This window comes from Maniola hyperantus, chromosome 15, assembly GCF_902806685.2.
Source record: "Maniola hyperantus chromosome 15, iAphHyp1.2, whole genome shotgun sequence".
NCBI classification, from domain to species: domain Eukaryota; kingdom Metazoa; phylum Arthropoda; class Insecta; order Lepidoptera; family Nymphalidae; genus Maniola; species Maniola hyperantus.
This window is the reverse complement of record NC_048550.1, coordinates 7,735,213-7,759,554: the sequence shown is the minus strand read 5'-3', so window position 1 is coordinate 7,759,554 and position 24,342 is coordinate 7,735,213. Positions and strand designations below refer to the sequence as shown.

The following is a 24,342-nucleotide window of genomic DNA, read 5'->3' as shown; positions in this document are numbered from 1 at the left end:
AAGAAGTTGCAAAACGAACTTTGAGAATTCGTGGCGTAATTGTATTTCTCATGAGTTATTTACTTGTTTGTTACGCAGGCGAAGCCAGCGGCTGATACATAGTGAGCCAGCGCAACATGCATTCCCATTCCCACGTACGAATACGACCCGTATAGCTGACGCGGCGTAATATCAGAACCCGCGCGATGTGGGAATCGTAATATTAAGTTAGAATATTCTCATCCTTAGAGATAAGCACTAGTTTTTAGTCTTTTCATTTAAATGTAACTTTGAATATAATTATTATAAGGATATTATCGCCGACTAGTTTTTTTTCCATCCACCTCCTGCGAGGCTAAACATTACTGGCGCAGTGACGGGGTAGGATAAGCTGTACCTGTAGCTGTATCGGACAACTGTGACGGAGAACAACTTATCCTAAGAACCTACCATTCGGAGGCCGCAGTGTAGTGGAGAATCTAAACTTCGATTCGTGGAAAGAAATAGATCGGCGATGCGGTAAGTACTTGAATCGTTCAAGTTCCTTTTACCTATCCTTTTCCGACTAACAAGAAAAAGAGGTATTGTGTTTAATTTTTTTTTAATTGATTTTTTTTAATCGTACGTTTATTGAATCCTCATTTATATATCGTCCTTATTCCTAAAATTTTATAATCTAGGTTTATACAAAATCTATAGACCTATTTAATATAATTTTACGTGAACTTTAGGGAATTAATTTTTTTATTGAGTGTTTTTTTAAAAAGTTTTTTGAGTGTATTTTTTGTGTGTGTTAGTTTAATTTTTATTCGTCAAGATTTTTTATCCAAGGTCAGGGCGTAGTTTCGTAGGTTCGGCTAATAGGTCAAGAGCCGTAGACGAATCTAGGAACTTAGAAGATCATCAAACGATTTAGATACTATCTATAAATCTATTAGATTTTTACCCGAATTTGACGGAAATCCTCATGTGTTAACACGGTTTATAAATTTGTGTGACCAATTAGTGATTGCCCATTTTGACATTAGTCCGGGACATGAGTTACAAAATTCGGCATTAATTAGTGGAATATTAAATAAAGTGACAGGTTCCGCGGCTAGGTTAATTAATGCAAACGGTATCCCAGATAGTTGGAATGGCATACGAAATGCCCTTATTAATAATTTCGCAGACCATCGCGATGAGACCGCTTTATACAATGATTTGTCTCTACAGACACAAGGCTCTAGCACCCCACAAGAATTTTACGAAAAGTGCCAAAACCTGTTTAGCACAATTATGACCTACATTTCCCTACATGAATCCGTACCTACCACAATAGAGGCTAAACGGCAACTTTACCAAAAGTTAACCTTGCAGTGTTATTTACGTGGTCTAAAAGACCCGCTAGGCTCAAGGATACGGTGCATGCGGCCAGTGTCAATGGAAAAAGCCCTCGAATTTGTACAAGAGGAACTTAACACCCTATATATACAACAACGAAATGAAGGCGGGTTTTCTCAGAAAAATTTTGGACATAAATTTTCCGTATCAAATTACACAGGTCCTTCAAGGTCACAAGGTTTCGCTATGCCTGGGCCATCTTGGCAGCAGCCCATACATTTTAGACCACCTCAGAGTCAGCAACCTATGCATTTTAGACCTGGTTGGAAACCTAACCCTCAAATGCATATGCGTGGTCCTAGTCGTACCCAATTAATGTTTCGCGCTCCTCCACCGAATTATAACCCGAAGAGCAACGTTTTCAAATTTCCAAATCGACACCAATCGCCTAACAATTCTAATTTCCCACGTCCCATGAGCGGTGTGAGTCATTTCACCCCTAGACATTTACCACCATCGGGACATGATTGGCGTAAATTTGGTAATCCACCACCAACTAACTATATGAAATCACGCGACGTCAATTTTAATGAACTTAACTATGACTATGATTATGATTATGACTATGACTATGACTACGATTATGACTATGACAATTACGAACAATTCACGAATGAATGCTATAATAACTATGAGGAAAGCTCCTCGAACGTTGAACCAAGTCCAATAACAGAAGAAGTTGATCAGAAACAGGAAGTCAGTTTTAAGAAAGAAAATTTTCAGATAGTCAGCGAATCCGAAAAACCAGGATAGATGTCAATTTTTATGTCCAGCGGCAACTTGGTTATGTACAGATTAGTAGTCCACCTCTCAGATTTCTTATCGATACCGGGGCGAATCAATCTTTTATCAGTCCTAAAGCAGTACAAATGTATTTTAGTAATATGCCACTTAACTATGAACCCTTTGAAGTAACCAACGTGCACGCAACAACTAAAAATGACTATTCCATTACATTACCTTGGTTTTCCGAATTTAACGAAGATGGTGACATTACTTTTTACGTATATAATTTTCACGAATACTTTGACGGTCTTTTAGGCCTAGATTTACTTGAAAAATTGGAGTCCACTATTAATCTTAAAGACAGAAAATTAGTAACGCGTAACGCTGAGATTCCAATAAAAATGTATGATTCGCGTAACGTTAATTTGTTCGAAGAAATTATTCCTGCTCATTCTTCAAAGCTATTTGCATTGCCTATTAATTCGCAGGACGGTGATGTCTTGATTCCATCTCAAACTATATGCAACTGTTTTATTTCCGATTGTATAACACGCGTTAAAAATAAGAAAGGATATGTTGAAATTACTAATGATTCCCCGAATGATATAGTTTTTTCCATAGACAAACCCATATCAGCAGAACTTTATAATTTTGAATGTGAGCAAACCAATGTTTCTTCGAATCGTGCTAAAGAAGTTTTTTCTCGTCTTCGCACTGGACATTTAAATCCAGAAGAAGCAGCTAATTTGAAAGCACTGTGTGCAAAGTATGCCGACGTGTTCTATCTTGAAGGTGAACCTTTAACGTTCAATAATAAGATTAAACATAAAATTAAGACCAGCGATGAAATTCCTGTACATACAAAAAGTTACAGATATCCTTATGTCCACCGACAAGAAATCAGAGATCAGATCAGTAAAATGCTTGAACAAAATATTATAAGACCTTCTGACTCCGCCTGGAGCTCTCCTATTTGGGTGGTTCCCAAAAAGGCAGATGCTTCTGGTCGTCGTAAATGGCGTCTTGTCGTGGACTTCAGAAAAGTAAACGAGAAAACGATTGATGATAAGTACCCTATTCCCAACATCACCGATGTTCTAGACAAATTAGGGAAATGTCATTACTTCACTACCCTAGATTTAGCTAGTGGCTTTTACCAGGTTGAAATGGACCCTGCTGATATTCACAAGACTGCATTTAATGTAGAGAATGGGCACTATGAGTTTTTAAGGATGCCCATGGGGTTGAAAAATGCTCCATCGACTTTTCAGCGAGTCATGGATAATGTTCTCAAAGATCTACAGAACAAAGTTTGTCTAGTATATCTTGATGACATAATTTGCTTTAGCACAAGTCTTCAAGAGCACATAGTTAATTTGGAAAAGATATTTCAGAGATTGCGTGAGTCAAACTTCAAGATACAGATGGATAAGTCTGAATTCTTGAAGTTAGAAACCGAATTTTTAGGTCACATAATTTCTAAAGATGGTGTAAAACCAAACCCCAATAAAATAGCAGCCATAAGTAAATATCCATTACCAAAGACTACGACACAGATCAAACGTTTTCTCGGATTGCTAGGATATTACAGAAAATTCATCCCTGATTTTGCACGTCTAACAAAGCCCCTTACTCAATGCCTGAAGAAAAATTCTAAAATAATACTCGATGACGAATACATAAGGTGTTTCGAGCACTGTAAGCAACTGCTTACCAATGATCCCATTTTACAGTATCCGGATTTTACTAAAGAATTTTTGCTAACAACTGATGCTTCTAATGTCGCAGTAGGTGCCGTTTTATCACAGGGCCCAGTAGGGTCTGATAAACCGATCGCATATGCATCTAGAACTCTTAATTCTAGCGAATTGAACTATAGTACGATAGAAAAAGAACTCTTAGCAATCGTCTGGGCCACCAAGTATTTCAGGCCTTACCTTTTTGGACGTAAATTTAAAATTATTACAGATCATAAGCCCCTGCAGTGGGTAATGAGTCTTAAGGAACCTAATTCGAGACTTACAAGATGGCGTTTAAAACTCAGCGAGTTCGATTTTACGGTGTTGTATAAGCAAGGAAAGTCTAATACCAACGCGGACGCGTTATCGCGCATTGAGGTTCATATGGAAGAGCTAAGTTCGGTTGCTGTGAATCTATCGGACGGAGCTCCCTCTTTAGATGACTCTGGAACTCTCTCAGCTCCGGAGGCTGAAGATGGTTCTAGAACAGCAACTGTCCATACTGATGACGAAAGCCCCATCTTGGAAATCCCGATTACAGAACATCCGTTGAATAAATTTACTAAGCAAATCGTTTTTAACGTTGTAGGTGATATTAAAACCAAACCAGTCACTACAAACCCCTTTGAAAACCATAAGCGTACGACTGTTCAATTATCTGAATCAAATTTAGAAATAGATGTCATCAATGCTATTAAAGAATTTGTTCAACCTAAAATTAAAACTGGTTTATTAATCAATCCACCATTGGCTATGTATAAGATAATTCCAATAATACAGAAAACCTTTAAAAATTCGTCAATGATACTCAATTTAGCTAAAACAGAAGTAGAAAATGTTCGAGAATATTTAAGGCAGCAACAAATTATAGATAAGTACCATGATGGCAAGACAAACCACCGTGGTATCAATGAATGCTTTCTTGCTTTATCTCGAAAATTTTACTGGCCAAAAATGCGAGAGCATATTTCAAAATTTATCAACGACTGTGAAATATGCGGACAGGCTAAGTATGACCGTAATCCAATCCGACAGCAATTTCAAGTAGTTCCACCACCCAGTAAACCTTTTGAGCTTGTGCACTTAGACCTTTTAAGTGTAGAAAGCTGTAAGTTTCTGACAATAGTCGACTCTTTCTCCAAATATGCTCAAGCATATTTCTTAGGAGACAGCACGGCAGTCAGTGTAGTTCAAGCATTACTTAAATTTAGTACGCATCATGGAAATCCTTTAACTGTAGTTACTGACAACGGTCCGGAATTTAGCAATCAACTTATATCTGAGTTCTTCAAACTTCATAAAATCCAGCATCATAAGGTCGCACCACATACTCCTAACGAAAATGGTATCGTTGAAAGATTTCACTTAACACTCTTAGAACACCTTCGTATCTTTAGAATCAGTCAAAAGGATGAATCAGTAAGGAACCTGATACCTTATGCTCTTCTAGCTTACAATAGCAGTATTCATAGTTTCACAAAATGCAGACCAATCGAAATAGTAACTGGACATTTTGACCCACGCGACCCACTCGACATAGACCTCACGACACATGTCTTACAGCAGTACATACAGGATCATAAAAATAGAATGAAAATTACATATAACCTTATCCACGAATCCTGTAGTAGTCTACGCAGAGATTTAACTAATAGTCGTAATAGAACTAGAGAGCCCGAAGCAAATTATTCCCCAGAGCAACAAGTTTTTGTTAGAAACCCTGTTGCCTCTCGTCAAAAGGCAGCTCCCCGCTATACTCAGGATGTAGTTGTGGCAAATCTCCCAATCCACATTTACACTAGAAAAAAACGAGGCCCAATCGCGAAGTCAAGACTAAAGAGAGTTCCTAACACAGCCCAATTGTTGCAGGATCCTCCTTATAATCAATCTACTTCTGCAGCCAGTGGTAATGCAGGAGATCCAACTTGAAAATCTCAGCGATGGACCCGGCCTGCTACCTTTTAAATTAGGAAGTACCTTTATTATTTCCCATTACCATTCATTTGTACAATGTATTAATCTTTCGGAATTGCAAGAGAAAATCAGCTCCATAAATGTCCAACTAGATAGCGTCACTCCTGATTTAAATAATAAAACAAAGAACTTATTTGAACCTCATTTAAACTATTTAAAGAAAAAACTCCTGAGTGTGCTTGAGCAGCTTCAGAGTTTCGAAACAACTCGAGTAAAAAGAGGACTCATAGATGGTCTCGGATCTGTCGTTAAAAGTATTACTGGTAACCTCGATTATACTGATGCCTTACATTATGATAGCATTATAAAATCATTGGAAGAAAATGACAATAAATTAGTGGCCGAATATAATAGTCATGTTAGTATATCCAAAGGCTGGATGACGCAGTATGCAAAGGTCGTAGATAGTATTGTAGAAAATCAAAATCGATTAACAGCCTTAGTAAGTCGAATAAGTCAGAGCAATTCAGAAAGAGATTCTGATTTAATAAAATATGCACATTTAGCACAAGTTCTTCTCATTCTTAGTGACAATGTAGATTCAATTTCTCAAGAAGTTGTGAAATTACAAAATGTATTAGGTTTTATCAAGGTTTCGGTTGCACATCATTCAGTTATAAGCTTAAGTACAATTAAATATTTAGTTAGTAGGTTAACCAGTCTTTATGGTACTGGTAAAATTATATCTTTAGATGATAGAGAGTATTATGATATTATAGGATTAGGTTCGTATTATGTAAGAAACGAAATATTCATAGTTTATAAATTTCCTATAATTTTAACCCAAGTATATGATATGTATAAATTATCCATTGTACCCAACAAGAATCATGAGATCCTAATTCCTTATCATCCATTCCTGGCAATAAGCTTGAACGAGTACAGGTACATAGAGGCTGAATGCCCGAAGACCAGCAAGGGTTATCTATGTGCCGATATTAGAAGCTTACAGCGTGACACTTCAAATCAACCAGATTGTATCCAACAACTTATAACCGCCCAAAATAGAAGTAGGTTTTGCCATCCAGTGAAAGTAACTTTGGAAAAACCAGCGTTCGAGCAACTTGACGAACGTCACTATACAATGAGTTTTCCGCTGCCCACGAAAGTTCACCTATCGTGTGGCCACGACCTGTACCGGACACTTCGAGGCAGCTACTTGGCAGTAATTCCACAAAATTGCTTTTTGAAAACGCCAGAGTTTATGATTCTCAATAGAAACGATCGCATAAAAGGCCAAGCAATTCAAGTTATGGATTTACCTAAAGAAGAACCCTCTGACTCAAGACCATCTCCGCATTATGAATTGAAGTCCACAAAACTGGATCACCTACATCATGCAAGTGCAAAGGTTTCATCTCAAACACCTATCACTTTATCTCCGAGTTCGGACCACGGAAGTATTTACCACACAACCATACCCATATACACCATATTGGTTGGAACCTGCGGACTGAGTATAATCATCATAGTTTATCGTAAAATACAGCGCACGAAGACATTGCAGATAAGAAGCACAGCCGAAATTCAGAGTTCTTCATCCGATGACCTCCCGGCGCAATTCACAGCCAAGGTGTTCCATAAGCGCCGATCTGATGGGGGAGGTGTTACGCAGGCGAAGCCAGCGGCTGATACATAGTGAGCCAGCGCAACATGCATTCCCATTCCCACGTACGAATACGACCCGTATAGCTGACGCGGCGTAATATCAGAACCCGCGCGATGTGGGAATCGTAATATTAAGTTAGAATATTCTCATCCTTAGAGATAAGCACTAGTTTTTAGTCTTTTCATTTAAATGTAACTTTGAATATAATTATTATAAGGATATTATCGCCGACTAGTTTTTTTTCCATCCACCTCCTGCGAGGCTAAACATTACTTGTTTTCACATAAAAAACGTTTAATACAAATATTGTTGAGCGGATAATACAAATATTGACTGGTGGTAATAATTGTCGTGTTTTTCATCGTTACGTCGTGCTATCGCTATCTTATATACGCGGTTACACAGTACTTACATCTACCTATAATTCTATCTACGGTTAAAAATTAAAATATGACTTGACTGCAAGTTGCAACGATAGTTCCTATTTTCGCCACGCGCCAAGATAGCCTTGTGGCACTGTTATTGTCAATTGCCCAAATAACCTAGCACCATCGACATAGGAATACAAACTCTATGTACTACGAAGTAGTACTTAGAAATTCTTTGCCTAGCACCAACCAGAAAAAAATTAAAAAAAAACCGGCCAAGCTAAGTGCGAGTCAGGCTCGCACAATGAGGGTTCCGTACTACAGTCGTATTCTTTCGACATTTTGCAGGATAATTCAAAAACTATGATACATAAAAATCTGTTTTGTGATGACCTTTCATATGATTCCCCACTTAATATAGTTATCTTACTTAGAAAATTGAAACTACTAATTATTAGTTCATGACCACAATTTTTTTTGTATGATGTAACCCTAAATTCACGGTTTTCAGATTTTTCCACAAATGTCAGCTATAAGATCTACCTACCTGCCAAATTGCATGATTCTAGGTCAACGGGAAGTACCCTGTAGGTTTCTTGACAGACAGACGGACAGACAGACAGGCAGACAACAAAGTGATCCTTTATGGGTTCCATTTTTCCTTTTGAGGTACAGAACCCTAAAAAGGACCAGATAGGTAGGTACTATAGCACTAGTAGATCCCTATTAATCTATGACTAGTAGGTTTTGTTTTACCACCGTTGAGTTTGACCGTAGTGCACAGAGTACTGTTTCGTAGTGTTTATTTATATACTCTTTGTTTACCACGGTTTTGTGGTTTTGTTCACAGGTTTTGTTTTACGAAATCGCCCAAATCCTAACCTAAAAAATCAAAATAAAAACCATGAGTACCTACAAAAAACCTTGTACGGTCTATAATTGAATAATTGAGTACATCGATATCAAGGAATATAAGTCTATGATTGATACCTATTGGCCTTGCTGGGTTCAAGTCCTGATCATAGGTCCTGATCCTTCGAGAATCAAAATTCAAGATACAACTTCACATTTTCAGTGTTTTCGTTTACCTATTCCTGAAAATTTAGAAAATTGAATAGATTTGGAGTATCAGAAACCAGTGTTACCTATATAATTATCTATTATGATTCGACAATGTTTTCTTCGATGTTTATTGGATTCGCATGCGCCCATTAAGCTTCCACATAATGTGGAAATATTTGTAGGACGCAGTAAAATAACCAAAATTACGGATCAGTCTTGTTCTCGTCAACAAAGTAAGCAACTTAATATGGATTAATTAGAATGGTTCAATAGAGAGCTAGAGAAAATCTTTGCCTAAAATAACAGAGAATTTACCTGGATAAAAATAGTATGTCAGACATCAGGATGCAAGGTATATTTCGTATATTTGTGTTAAATCTCAACAAAGTCGGTTAAACAAATGGGCAGTGGAAAGAACAGAAAATACTCATACTTTCACATTCATAATTCATAAGTATGGATTAGTATGTTGAAATAAAATAAAACTACATCTACAATGAATACCAGCGGTGATGCTCAGGATATAATTATTATAACTATTCTTTCATGATGTTAGAATATAATGTAACATAATGAACTGTCATTCAACTAAAAGACTATTCAATCAATTTCTAGATTTCTTAAGCCCGTTCTTTATAGGGGTCCCTATTGCTAAGACTCCGCTGTCTGTCCATCCGTCCGTGCTTGTGCTTCACGACAATCATGCTTAATACAAATTATGTTAAAATTGATCAATTGATATAATAGTAACAAAATTAACTTTTGGTTTTTTATAGTTAGCTTAAAAGCCGACTGTGAACAATGTGAGGTGGAATTGAAACCTTTGGGAATCAATCCAAGTGGTTTAGATGGATTTGCATTGAAGAGGCATGGGGAGTACAAGGTGTTGCATGGTAACAGAATTGAAATACTACTAAATAACTACATTCACATTGTTGAGTTTGACCCACCTCCTGATGATTATGAGGCACCAAAACAGAATAAGAGAAAGCTTGAAGAAAATGACCAAGAAACATCACCTAGAAAAAAGTGTAAAGTAGAACCAGAGGCACTAACTGATGTAAAAGAAGCCATGGAAAATGTATGGGAAAAGATTGATGGTGGGGAAGTGTATGTATTTACATCGAAAGATGTCAAATCTAGCAGTAAAATAGCTGCCTTTGATATGGATGGTACACTTATTAAAACAAAGTCTGGTAAAGTTCACCCTGTAGATACAAATGACTGGCAAATAGCTTTCCCTCAGATAATATCAAAGAAGCTTTTGGAGAAACTAAATGATGGTTACAAAATCGTTATATTAAGTAATCAGTCACCAATTGGAAAGGGTAGAGTTAAAATTGAGGATTTCAAAAAGAAAATTGAGGGTATAGTTGAAAAGTTGAATATTCCTGTACAAGTTTATTTGGCGACTGGAAAAGGATTTTACAGAAAGCCTGCACCAGGCATGTGGAAATTTTTGGCAGAAAAGGTGAGAGAAACAATTTCAAGTTGATCCCGTTTTATGTGGATTTAGTAATTTTGAAAGATATAAAATTGTATTTTAAATTGAAGAGTTGAAGACAGTTTTGTATGAATGTGTGTGTATCACACATGAATGTTGCAGCACATATCATATTGTTTTTGGTGCAATGTTTATATAACTTTGAGTTAGTGTACCTTTGAGTTAAACATCACCTACAAGCATGGTTCAAAATATGATGGCCTGTTATCAGTTGCTAGAAGTTGTTAGTAATTTCATGCAATGTACAGACCATTGATGTTGGAAGCCCCATTCTTAGTACAGACCATTCAATTGTACTCCCAAGTTTAGTTAGGCCTGTAGGGCCTAGTTACTATTTTCTTCTAAAATAGTTTCTATACCATATCATAAAGTTTAAATGATCTAGTGTGTTTTATAAAAAAAAAAACTGAACGTTGTTTGCTTCAACTTGATCTAAACGCTAAAGTAATCTGGTGTCAGAAATTTAGTTGATAGCAAATTTTAGATCACATATTAATAGACTAAAAATCCTGTGGGAACTCTTTGATTTTCCGGGTTAAAAAGTAGCCTATGTCACTCTCCAGGTCTTTATCATGTTACCACCCATGCAAAAATCACGTCAATCCGTTGCACCGTTGCGACGTGATTGAAGGACAAACCAACAAACAAACACTTTCGCATTTATAATAAGGGTGCTGAGGTACTGATTTTCCTCTCTATTTAATTTTATTATTTAGTTTCTTAATATAGGTGTATTTTCTTTCAGAAAAATGACAATATAAATATAGACATTGACAATAGCTTTTATTGTGGAGATGCGGCTGGCAGAATGGCGAATTGGGCGCCCGGCAGGAAGAAAGACCACTCCATGGCTGACGTTCTGCTAGCTGAGAACCTTGGCATCAAGTTCTATACACCGGAGCAGTTTTTCCTTGGTCATTCCATTGCTAATGTGCCAATGAATAAACCAGAGTTTGTTCCTAAGGAGTTAAAACCTGAGCCTTTTAATGAAAATTTAATTAGTACAGAAAAAGAGGTAAGAATATTGATGTCTTAATGTATTTCATAACTAGACATGGGAACTGGGATTTTGTCCACTTGGATTTAGGTGTTAAACAATCCTGTGGGAACTCTTTGATTTTTACAGAATAAAAATTAGCCTATACAGTTGCCTGGGTGCAAGCTATCTCTATTCCTAAGCTAAGCTCTCTAGCTTTCTAGCTAAGCTCTGTATCTATCAAAATTGTTTAAATAAGTAAACCATGAAAAGCTAGCAGATTTATAATACTAAGTATGAATTTATATTTTCAGAATCATACAATAGGTATAGAAACTTAACTTTTATCAATTAAATATTGAGATTTGATCTATAGTCTTGTCATGTATTATTGCAACCGCATATTGTGTACTGATTTGTCAATATTAGACTAAGACCTAAAATATCTATACCTACCTGTATTTTCAGTTGCTGGTTTTAGTAGGATTCCCAGGTAGCGGTAAATCAACCCTGGCTAAACAAATTGAAAAGAAATCAGGAAACAAATATGTGACAGTATGCAGAGATGTTCTTGGCACTTGGCAAAAATGTGCAGCAGAAGCATCTAAATTGTTAAAGGTAACTTGTAGTTTTACACTTTAAATTTTTTAGAAGTCGCCGTGTGCTCGTTTCGTTCCATACATTTTGTCTTCACAGCACTCCCTGTTCATCCCGTCCCGCCTAAGGGGCTAGCTATGTGTCTTTTAATTTGGGCCTCAATGGCTGATTTCATACAGCAATTCGATTGTATAAACTGGCAACATGTTCTATCTCAAATTGACGATTTCACTACTATTTCATACTCTGACACTATGCTGACACTGCAGTTCACTACAGTTATCTAGTTTGGAACAAAGCAGCGCAAAATCGCATCAATCACGCGTCAAGCACAAGTATGCTTGACTCAAGAGTCAAGTATCAAGCAAAATTTGCTAGCGTTCAAAATTCTTGACGTCAAGCTACTTGACCGTCTCGGAAGCTCTTCAATAGATGTTTAATAATATTTCCAGCAAGGTAAAAGTGTAATAGTGGACAGTACAAACCCTGACACGGAGTCACGAGCGCGCTGGACGTCGCTCGCGGCGGACGAGCACGTAGCGTGCCGCTGCGCGCACGTGCGCACGAGCCTTGCGCACGCGCAGCACAACAACAAGTTCCGCGAGATCATGCGCGCCCACCACGCGCCCGTCAACGACATTGTGTTCCACACTTACAAGTCAGTATTATTATACCATATTATAAATGCAAATGTTTGTTTGTTTGTTAGTTTGTTGGATAGTTGTCCTTTAATAACGTCTCAACGAATCAACGGATCAACGTGATTTTTGCATGAGTTAAAGACCTGGACATAGGCTACTTTTATCCCGGAAAATCAAAGAGTTCCCACGGGATTTCTAAAAATCTAAATCCACGAGGACGAAGTCACAGGCATCAGCTAGTATTTTTATAGATAGAGCACTGCAGTAAACATTGCATGCCGAGCTTTAAAAAGAGATAGAAACCGACGATATCTATCTCTTTTAAAGCTCTAGGGTTCGTAGAGCGTCGTCTTTATCACTCATACGTTTTATCGCTGCACTTGTCAGTTTCAACGATAGAGACGACGCTCTACGAAACCGAAACTGCCGATTATCTCTTTCATAAGCTCGATGTGTAATGCTTACTGCCGGGTATTAAAATGCATTGAATCAAATTAACCTCTTTTCTTTAAAACAAAGAGATCGTAACCCTAAAAATAGTTAAACAAATCTGTTACCGGCTACACAGACATATTTGACTAAACTAGCCCTATAAAACTAAACGTTTCAATATTCTTGCGTAGTAATGTGTCCCCTAGCTTATCAATACATTAACTTAAAGGATGGTAGAATAGTGTGAGAGAGAGTGTGAGTGTGTGTAGAGACAGTTAAATAAGTCTTCTTATGCATAGAATTAGATTTACAGTGATACATAATATATTTGTTGCAGAAACAAATTCGTTGAACCGACTGTGAAAGAGGGATTCAAAGAGGTAATTCAAGTCAAATTCAACCCTACATTCGACAGTAAGGAAGCGGAGACTATTTATAGCATGTATTTATTAGAAAAGTAGCACTTAAACATTTGACATTGAGATTTTAAAATAAAAGATGTGATATTTAGCAGGTTTTTAATTGCTGATCTGAATAATTACTAAGTTACATTGAGGTTACCCTTAAGATAGATTTGCAAATAAATATATAAAGGCTGGAAACAAGTGAGAAGCTGGTGAACAAAATGATATGATTACACTTCTGATCTTTCTTTTTTTTAATCAGGCCGGCCTGTCCTCTTAGATACATATAGAGCAACTGATAAATTTTGAGAATTGTACATTTATAATATCTTACATTAAATTATTCTTAAAGTATTTAGGCCAAAAGCGTCAGTTGCTTATTTCAATAGTTAATGCAGAAATAATACTGTAAACGCGAAATATCTAATTATAAAAATATTTATTACTATTGTTTTACTTTTTTTTCTAATTCAATCATATATTTTTTTCTTACCACATCAGATAATGTGCTCGTTTTCCAAAATAAAATTCTACTTTACGTTGAAGTAGGCATAACATAACAGACGACTATTTATGACAGATTTTCTACAAAATTACAATAATTTATAAGGCATTTTTAGTGTGCTCGTAGAAAAGTACGAATATTTACACAATTTGACGAGCACTCATTTAATTTTTAAAGCTGGCAAGCAATTTACAAATTCGTAATAATTATCTCTCATACTAAGGTTACATCTAGTCTCAATAAATCTTATCCTTAATTTCTAGTTTCCGTTATAATAAAGGCAATTATTTAACTCTGACCAGCCATACCTAAGACAGAAAATATTAAAGTTTCTAGACTTAAGATACCTATGTAGTTAATGAAAAAATTATCATGACTCATTAAATGTTTTGCTACTTGCTAGGCACTTAATAGTCTCAAACGTGACCTCGCGCACTGTAATGTAACTTTTCATCAAGTTAACATAAAACTGTCATTTATAATCAAATTACAATGTTTTCTGTCCCTTTTCGTATAAACTAAATGATAGATTTAGGCACGGTTAACGTTAATTTGAAAAGTTGAAAGACTCTGATAAATGAGCATGAATTGAAAATAGAAGGTTTGATATAGGTACGTTAAGGACGAAGAACAACCATAATATTACTACCTTTTGGATTAAAAACAACCAAATTAAAGGCTTTATGTCATGGACGGAAAATGTAGAGAGGTCCTATACAGTACCCTGCAGGAAAGAACTTTAAAAAGGTTTCGGTATCGTAAAGCGTTGTCTCTGTCGTAGAGACCGACAAAACGTCCAGGTATGAGTGACAGAGAGGACTCTACGAAGCTGAAAACTATTTCTAAGTATCGATGAGCAATCTTGCCTGCCAGATACTGTACTTTTTATGTTGCTCTTCTGTTTTAACAGTGGTATCAACTTTTTTCACGTGGTTCCTTCAAGGTATTAGGTACCCTATTAAAATGGTAACACGACTTGACGCCTCCCAATGTTGGTAACATTAAACAATATAACAAAGTTGTGAGTGGTGAGCATGACGCACCAAACCTCGCCAGTTGCATGGCTGCATGATTTCGGACAAAGAGCTTATCAGGGCCAATTTTCTAACCGAACTCGAAATTTTTGGAATATTCAAGAACAAGTGTATAGGCACATTTTAACAATAATTCCAGATTGAGCGGATTGAACTCAAAACTCCCCTGCTTAGAGGGCTGCATATGAATATGGTATTTATCAACTGATTAATTATGAACCTATTCTGATCTGATCTCAGCAAATCAGTTTTATAGATTTTGACTAGCCGAGATGAAAAGATAACATCTCTTATACGCCAATCTTTTGCACACGTGACTTATTAAATGCATTAGTAATAATATACCTACTTACTTTCATACCTAAGCAGTCATTTGTTCATCATAATAAGTACACAGATTAATACGCTACTTCCAATTGACATTAGCACTCCTTATTTTTAGTAATACAATTTTTCAACATTCAACTAATACAAAGGTGATCACGTAACAAGAGACGACCTACAATTGTCACAGGGGACGTAAGAAGAAATGCAGATGACCAGCTGCAGAGCTCGACAGTGACGTGAACATCCACACAGTTTTACGTCACGCATGATACTGTTGACGTCATTCGAAGTTTTGTTACTAATAATACCGGCTCTGGCGGCCGTGTGCGAGCTCCTTAATTTCTTAACTCTAACTTTATTCTTAATGCTTCTGCTCCATCTACGTTAATGTTGATGATCGTGTCGATTCCACCAGAAATATGTGAGGGTATGGGCCTAGACAGAGGGATTGCATTTGGATGGCAAAACAACTGCAAAATTGCCGTTGGGATTAATGGCAATTGACACAGCTGTACCCCCGACACCCGTATATTGCATGCAGACTGCGCAGTCGATCGGCAATTGTTGTCGCAAATCTGGTGAACTGAGAACGGTAAACTGATCATGAGCGAATCAAACTGCATGCTAACTGCAATTTTGCAGTCGGCCTGCAGTCCCTCTATGATTTAATTCGACCACTACATTGCTTATGCTTCATCTTAGTTATGATAAAAATGATGCGCTAAAATATGGAAATGAAGCGATCCTTTGCTTCACCTCCGTGCTCATCATTGATGGAAAGGCAGCCTTAACAGCATGAATGTTTAAGGAGCAGACAAACTACTGTATTGTGCTTGTAGTGTGTTGCAATGCATTTTGGTGTGACTCGAATGTCAGTGATAGATAATAAATTATGTGTTCGTCTTCAAATAAAATATACGTACATATCGCTTTCTGTTGTATCCAGTTGTATTATGCATCACAAAGCACAATACAGTAGTTGTCTATACAGGAAAGTACCTAATATAATATGTATATTAATGTAGTGCACTCTCTAGTCGGCAATGATGATTACCGTGTTCGCTACGTGTCATTCGGTGTCAGCATCTCCGTTTTCCTCTTCATCTATCAGGTTATCCAGACTCGTATCCGAGTCGTCTTCTTGTCATCTGTAATTTTTATATCAGTTTAGTGATGGTTTGAAAGTTGAGATTAAAATATGTTGGCTACTCTTTGAAGGAAGCAGTATGTACCTGGCAATATACACGGTGTCGACGTGAGTCAGTCGCGCGCCGGTGAGCGGAGTGGCAGAGGCGACATGGCGCAGCTTGCGCTTCTCGAGCGTGCTTCGAGCTTGCTGCACTGCCAGGTCTCCGCACCAACGTTCGCAACGGGCGTAAATTACTACTCCTGGGGAAGGAAATATCATAGGTATTTAATAGTTAATCTAGTTAATAGTTAATCTAGTAAGTCCAAAGGACATTATTAACAAAGTGCTAAATTATTTGTCTACAAATTTCCAAACTAAATATGACAAGACTAGAAAAAACTAGAAACTAACAGACTAAAAAAGGATAGCACTACTATTACTAGTTAAAGAGCCTTTGGGCTGAGTTTGTACGCATATGCAATAAGTTGCGTGGGCTGAACCTAGTTGGGATTGTCAACTCCCGAGATCCTGGAGTTTTCCAATAGAAGCTAAGTCTGGACTTCGCCGGTAGGAATCCAACAAACTTTCTAAACATTATATATTCCCCATAAAATTAAAGGGTGAAACCGTGAACAATTAATTTAAGAGTAAGATATTCTTCTGCCACAAAGGTAGGTTAAAAATGGAGACCATTGTGATTGGTCTTCATTTTCAGCTTGGTTCTTTCGGTTTGGGCAGTTGGGTTCTTACCAGCTCCAGCGAAGAGTATAATCGCAGGCCACGAGGTGACGAGAAGCGGCGTGAGTAGCAACGAAGATATTGTCAATGTCACTGGACCCTGAAACTTCTGCAGTCTCTTCAAGCCGATATCGTGTGCCGGTTGCCAAGTGCTAAAGAAGGTGCCGCATAGCCATACTGAAAATGACAAAGTAGATTATCATCATCTTCATCATCATTATCACCTCAAGCCGGCCTACTCCCTACTGAGAATCATTTAGGTACTACTGAGGTACCTACCTACTCAGTATAAAAAGGTTTAGGCTATAGCGCGCTGGCTATGTGCGGATTGGCAGACTTCACACACTATGAGATGCCACTCATTCTCAGGCATGCAGGTTGACTTCTTGCGATATTTTCCTTCATTGTTAAAGTACTTGTTAAAGTTTAAATAAGTATTTTGATTTTGATTTTTGAAAGCAAGTGATATTTAATTGCTTAGAACGCACAGAGTTACAGAATATTTAATAGTAGGTACAAATAGCTCCCAAAAGTTATTGGTTCGTGCCAGAGATCAAATCCTGAATGGAAGTAAAAGAATTCTGGAATATTGGGGCTACGGAGAATTCTTCTCGCAACTTGGTTAGATACCTAGTGGGTTGAATAGAATTACTAAACGTTATATACGTGTCTATTCTATTCTATGATTTATACTATACCCCAAGCAATACTTGTATTCATTAAAAAAAATGATTTAATTAAAACTTACACGGTATTCCAGTAGCAAACATCGGCACTCGCAAAGTCTCTTTGCAAAAGGCAACAGCAATGAAAGCATCGGCCAGAACTTGAAAAACTGCTCCAACTGCCGACCAGCGCGCTCCACGCATACATGGTGGCGTTGGCAGGCTGGATACTGGCATCGCGGTCACCACCTATAGGTAATTGGTAAGTATAACCATTTTGTTAACCGAAAGTTATGTGAGTGCCATGTCAAGTAACGTGATTGTCCAACGATGAAACAGCTGCTTTGTTATGATGTCAACTAATAGCAGCTAGAGTTTGGTAGCAATTGAAACTATTTCATGAAATAGAAGTATACCAGCTGGGGCTCATAGTATTTCATCTTATCATAAAATGGTTTTTTATTGGAAACGTGAATTGGGAATCAGCTTATTACCTACTAAGAAAAATTCTTACTACTAATCTATAAATAATTATACCCGCGTGGAAAATAATTAATCTGAGGGTATGAGTAACAGAGACAATGCTCTACAAAGCCGAAATGTCATTATAAAAGCCGATGTACCTACATTACTTTCTGCTGCGTACTGTAACTACGTCTGTATAATATTACCTATCTACTCTCTGATTGCCTAAGTGAACCAGTCCCTTTGTCACCAGACGATGATAAACCGTAGTGAAGTGTCTAGTAAGAATTTTTTAGGACTAGAACTCCATAATAGGCTGTTAATTACTTTTTATATGTAAGTAGTAACAAGTATTTAGGTACGTATTCTATGTTCTAACTTAGTGCTATTATTTTTACTATTTTACATCATTTTCTACGATGTTCTTCCAAAAAGTAGTCACAAAAATTCTAAAACTTTCAAGGTAATAAATAACATTGAAGGCAACTTCAAAAATTATATTAAATACCTGTATTCGATCTCTATATTCTTTGACTACTGCGTCAATATCAGTGGAATCATCCCCCGAGGATATTTCCGCCTCACTGACATCAATATCTGATTGGACATCCTCTTCTTCAGCTAATGTTAAAGCTTTTGTACCACTGCTGCCGCTAGTTACTTGATCTATTTCTTCCGACGGACAGTTAGCATATTCGTCAAGAAGTAGACATTCGCGGTCTTCAGTATCTGCTATGAAAAAAATATCATTTATGAAAGCTGCTAAATAAAGTTTTATTTTACCAAAATATGAAATCTAATAACATATTATCTTGAACTGTTCTATGATTGGTATACTTAAGGTCTTTGTGGCCTACATTATTCTCAAAAATTACTGTTTTACGCTTCTTCAGGAGAGCCGGTTCAGTTAGTTGGAATATATTATTTAATTCATCGCGACATCACCTATAGTACGCGACACGTCGAGACGGCAATCGCCGCACACCCGCACAGCTCCCGAACTAATCCGGTGTGGGCGAGCTTGGGCGATATGTGGGGCGTTCCCCCGCCTTATACCCCGATTGCCATGACGACCTGTCGCGTAATTATAACACGTCGGATGATGATGATTTTCGGGAATTCAAAGATGCAGATCCCGGTCACAAGTATCCAAAAATATTAGAAGATAGAAAGATGTATTAGAAACTTGTGAAGGTACCTTTGGTAACTTTCGACTTGATGCTTTCCAAAGTTTTAGTATGACGCAGTGCTGATGGAATAAACCATAAGCCACGTTTGGCCTTTTTCTCTGAGGACTTTGCTGAACGCGTATTTTCATTGCCAAGACGTTTATATTCTACATCTGAAAATGATTAGTATAAATATTAACAGGAATTTTAGTTTGGAAAATAGGCTATATATTAGTTTTGTAGCATTTAAGTACCTCCAGCTTCCATCTGTTCAGCTGTCGGCACACATCGCAAGATGATGAAATTAAACGCTTGTATGGAAATGCTTAGTAGATGACTTGCGTTCATTAATGTTATCATGTGTGACAGAGGACATGCGAAGGCGAGGATTGCTGCAAGACTTCCTAAAAATAATAAGCTCAAGTTTAGTCAGCAGGTATCCTACAGTTACGTACGAGTTAGCACGTCTCAATTGCTTTCGTTAAATTTAAAGTTAGCACGTCTCAATTGATTTTGTGAAATTTAAAGTTAGCACGTCTCAATTGCTTTTGTGAAATTTAAATATTTTAGCGATACTAAAGTTACATAAAGTTAAATCTGTAGGTACTATACTGACGCTTTAAACATATTTTGCAAACAACTTGAGCAAATGCGCAGTATTTATTTTCTGGCTTCTCTTTTTTTTTTGCTTTTTACGGGTGGGGATTATTGTGGATATACTTCTAAGAGCATAAGGAACACATGTGCCTTAAATCAGAACTTATTATTTATTTCGAGGTTTCATTTTCTTCCGCGCGGGAACTCGAAGTTGCTTGATTAGTCGCCCCTTGTTTCCTATCATGCGCCAACTTCCCTCCACTTCGCCGCTTTTTGCTAAAAGTTTTCCGGGCACTGTATATTGAAATTCAGCCCTATGGAGGGACTCGATATAGGTTTTTGTTTTCGAAAATTATAGAAACTCCTACTTTTGGTAGTGGTAGATAAGAAGCTAGGTAATCAGATAGAAGAGATTTTAAACAACCTGCAGTAAAGACGGCCAGAACAGGGCTGCCAGTAGTACTGCTCTCGTATGTCATGGACCTTGTTAGTACTTTCCATTCTGGAGAAGCTAAGGCTACCAGTATAGAGAAGAGTATCGGACACAACTCTGTCAAGGCGAGGCATATCCCGGCGACAGTAATGGCAGCTATAACTGGATAAACCCATTCTGCTGTTCTAGCTTCCAACAGAGTAGTCACGGGCAATGCTGCATCGATGCTTGTCCTGTAATAAAAGTAGAAATTTTGTAAAAGCATTTAGAGGTTGTGAAAAAGTGTTTTAAGTTTTTGCTGAGATAAAATTGAAACTGAAGGATGTGTGGCCTAGTTGTGACAAAGCATATCATTCGATTGCGATTTTAAACGACGTTGACTCAAGTCAAGAACTGGATAGCTGACAGACTAACGGCGTTTACGCACTGCCCTTCTCTATCCGTCATCCGTGAGAATACCAGCGATTATCTACGACATAATATTATGTCATAAGCTCCCATACAAAACAAAAAGGAACGTATTTTCACGGACTCGGACCGGATGAGTGCGTAGTGTCGCCGTTAAGAGATCCGAATTTGTCCTTTTCGTTCCTTCACAAACATCTGATAATAACTGTGATAACCGAGTCGAAATCGCGATTTCTTAGTTTCTGGGAACCCACCGCATTATTATCCCAAGAAAATTTAATGGAAAGAGGTCACGACCCTCAGCTATAAGGAATACGAAACAAAAAAAATTAAGTATTGTTCGTTTGGTGAGCCGATCTAACTTGGTATTGGAAGATATTTTATAAAAGACAGTCGGATTTGGAGAAAATATTTAAATAGATACATGATATTACATACCCTTTTAACATGTTAGTGTAGAGAAAACATAAACTGCTTAGGACTACAGTCGGTACAACAATCATAACGATCATTTTCTTTTTCATAGTCTCGTTGTCTTTCGGTGGTGAAACTACACTAAACGCATAGGATATTGGCGCTCCTGCTGCAAATATCTGGAAAGGAAATATTCAAAAATTGCAACCACCAGGTATCGAGTTTTACAACACAGATGAGTCGCAACAATCAAGCAAACAGACAAAAAACCTGGTCAAGTGCAAGTCGGACTCACACAAGAAAAGTTGGTACCATCCTACCATCGTACAAGAAATAACTTTTTAATTTTTTATGATGTAACCACAAATTCATGGTCTTCGGATTATTCCCTTTACTTGTGCAGCGTGTGCTTATGATATTGCTATCTGTCTTAGACAGACAACGAAGTGATCCTAACAACGAGTGAGGGTTCCTTTTTTTTCTGGAGGTACGAAACTAATAAAAAGGAAGAAGATGCAAAATTCTCTTACCTCGTAAAGTGTTATCGGGATTGGTATCTTAATATTTTCGATGTCTAAATTTATCAAGCCAAATATAGCAAAACATTGGCTAAATATGTACAAAACAACCAGCAACATGAATGTAAACATCATGCTTTCCTGAAAAAATTGCAAAAAATCTGTAGTAAGTACCTAATATTTTCATGAAGCAAAGAAATAATAATTGAAAGGATTATGTTACGTACCTCCAGCCCGCACATAAACATGGCGCATACCACCATAACAACCGTAACACCTAATACGTCAGGCCAAGGTTCTCCCAGAGACCGCGTCTCATAACCAAACAGCCACCTCCTAGTTCTTCCACCAGTGACATGATCGGCTGTAGCACTCAGGATCCTGGCACACACGGCGACAGCAACCAAATGCGAGAGGAAACACATCCACATTACCATGAACTCAGCAAACGAGCGCAGGTTTCTTTCCCGTCGGCCTCTTGCTGTTTTTGAGGGTGGCAGTAGTTCTGACAACTTCTTTAGATCTCGACCTGTAAGTGCTAAAAATACAATAAGTACTTAGCTGAATTTATTACGCAATGTCAAATATTGTAATGATACGCTTTCGCTTTTGGTCTAAAATGACTACTTCCATGAGTTTTCAAAGCAACGCGACGGATGTTCATGAGAAAATTCGTCCGTGCATTGAGTAAGAACAGCTCTTGAGAGCAAGCTATCTCCGGTTTGTGGACTACAATAACTGGCAGAACATGCTAAGGCTATTTAAATACAATATCAAAGGTACGTTTGAAAGATTAAGTTTTCATACAAAATTTGGTGGTAAAGAGTTCCATAATATCGCAATTTATGTAGAAGTGGAAAGTAGAGGACATGGTTTTGCATAGACTTTGCAGTACCCATGCCACTTCACGTGTCAATAACTTTTATGGGAAACAAATTCTTGGTATACTTACTTGCCAAAGTAATGAAGGCAGAAAGCAAAAGCACAGCAGGCACAGCGCAATAGCTGGAGTTTGCGGCGGCCAGGGGCGCAAGGAGTAGCGCTCCAAGGGTCCATCTTGCACCGCAACCTTCCCCTCCACCTAACAGGCTGAGCTTGCTCATCGCACCGGTCTCTTGTTCACTTTGCATTTTTGAAAATCTTTAAAAAATTCAGTGTTTCAGCAATTACAGCTTTCAGTCTTGAGTTTCTTAGTTTTGTCTAATACTTAGCGTCACTACCCCTATTTCATTTCACTACCCCTATTATAAATGCGAAAGTGTATTTCTTGGCTTGTTGGTTTGTCCTTCAATCACGTCACAACGGAGCAACGGATCGACGTGATTTTTTGCATGGGTATAGTCAAAAACCTGGTGAGTGACATAGGCTAGTTTTTATCCCGGAAAATTAATAATTCCGGTGCGGGCCCGGCACAGCACCCGCGTTATCCCGCACTACGGTTAGCGCAGGGGCTGTGCGGGTGTGCGGGGCGTCCCCACCCCGATTTCCATCTCGACTACTATAGGTATAGGTAGATAATACAGAAATTCTTTTGAAATACGTAACTTAACTATGCAGGACTCCTTTATCGAAAAGCGCGTGATAAAAATGTCCTCTTTTCGTGTTAATTAGCTAAATTGATTTTAATAAAGCTTCCGTAAATTCACAATCAACTAATTTGACCTCAGTCATATTTTATTTAGAAGGACTGACGGGAATAACGTAGAAATATTATGTTCACGGCCAATTTTGTTAAAAAATAATTACAATTGCTAATTAAAATGCTCATGCTCAATTTACGATGAAGTGAATAGGTAAGCATCAAGCTACAAAAATGGTTCCTGTAGGTTCAACTAATAAAACAAAATAAAGTTGATGCCCGCGACTTTGACCGCGTGGATTTAGGCTTATGAAATATCGTGTGATCTCTTTCATTTTTCGGGATAAAAAGTAGCCTTTGTTACTCTCCAGGTCTTTAACTATATTCATGCAAAAAAATCACGTCGATCCGTTGCTTCGTTGCGACGTGCTTGAAGGATCGTAGCATCCTTCAAGCTATGGTGGTGAAACCATGCAAAATGCACACACACACTTTGGTGTTTATAATATGGGTAGTGATAAGTATCAGACTATTTCCTGAATACTTAAACAAAACAAAAACCCATTGACAGGTAGGTATCTACTAATACCCTAAAATCCTGTCTTAGGTAGGTAGGTAGGTTTATTTACGTAGGTTTATTAAGGGGGTAAATCCTTAACATAAATAAACTTATAGGAGAGGACATTCTGAACACATAATAAGAGCTTACCATGATCACTGTAATTTTCTGTTCAAAGATTGCAGGTTTCAGTCTTCCCTTGAAGATTTAGGTATGCCTACATTTTGCACTACGTATCTTTAGCACCGAATCACTAACGGGAAATTGTTTTGATAAGAAATTGGGGAATTAGCGATCACGGGTAGGTATAAAGGTTGTTTTTTTTCATTTTATGCGACAAACATGAGGAGATGGACGCTATATCGACGTCCCGTTTGTGTTGTTATACCAATCGATACCGTACGCCGC

The 24,342-nt window shown here is 37.6% G+C and overlaps 3 protein-coding genes across 5 annotated transcripts; 2 read left to right on the top strand and 1 right to left on the bottom strand.

Moving 5' to 3' along the window:
• The first annotated feature begins 78 nt into the window (after positions 1-78).
• On the top strand, positions 79-7,639 carry LOC138403298 (uncharacterized). The gene is made up of 2 exons (XM_069503291.1): positions 79-498; positions 5,697-7,639. The coding sequence occupies exons 1-2, from the start codon at positions 494-496 to the stop codon at positions 7,438-7,440; spliced, it is 1,749 nt and encodes a 582-aa protein (XP_069359392.1). The 5' UTR covers positions 79-493; the 3' UTR covers positions 7,441-7,639.
• A 711-nt stretch (positions 7,640-8,350) lies between these two features.
• PNKP (Polynucleotide kinase 3'-phosphatase) lies at positions 8,351-13,500 on the top strand. Of its 2 annotated transcripts, XM_069503455.1 has the most exons (7): positions 8,351-8,475; positions 8,629-9,073; positions 9,617-10,311; positions 11,090-11,359; positions 11,789-11,938; positions 12,370-12,575; positions 13,328-13,500. In XM_069503455.1, the coding sequence occupies exons 2-7, from the start codon at positions 8,941-8,943 to the stop codon at positions 13,449-13,451; spliced, it is 1,578 nt and encodes a 525-aa protein (XP_069359556.1). In that variant the 5' UTR covers positions 8,351-8,475; positions 8,629-8,940; the 3' UTR covers positions 13,452-13,500. The 2 variants fall into 2 exon arrangements, with proteins under 2 accessions (XP_069359556.1, XP_069359557.1); XM_069503456.1 differs by lacking the exon at positions 8,351-8,475 and having other exon boundaries at positions 9,054-9,192.
• Positions 13,501-15,955: 2,455 nt separating this feature from the next.
• tadr (torn and diminished rhabdomeres) lies at positions 15,956-24,342 on the bottom strand. Of its 2 annotated transcripts, none has more exons than XM_069503454.1 (13): positions 24,085-24,342; positions 22,749-22,936; positions 22,024-22,334; positions 21,809-21,937; positions 21,303-21,457; positions 20,448-20,689; positions 19,681-19,830; positions 19,456-19,599; positions 18,766-18,989; positions 17,876-18,041; positions 17,140-17,304; positions 16,493-16,649; positions 15,956-16,408 (listed from the first exon to the last, which is right to left on the bottom strand). In XM_069503454.1, the coding sequence occupies exons 2-13, from the start codon at positions 22,924-22,926 to the stop codon at positions 16,405-16,407; spliced, it is 2,025 nt and encodes a 674-aa protein (XP_069359555.1). In that variant the 5' UTR covers positions 22,927-22,936; positions 24,085-24,342; the 3' UTR covers positions 15,956-16,404. The 2 variants fall into 2 exon arrangements, with proteins under 2 accessions (XP_069359555.1, XP_034832324.1); XM_034976433.2 differs by having other exon boundaries at positions 18,766-18,986.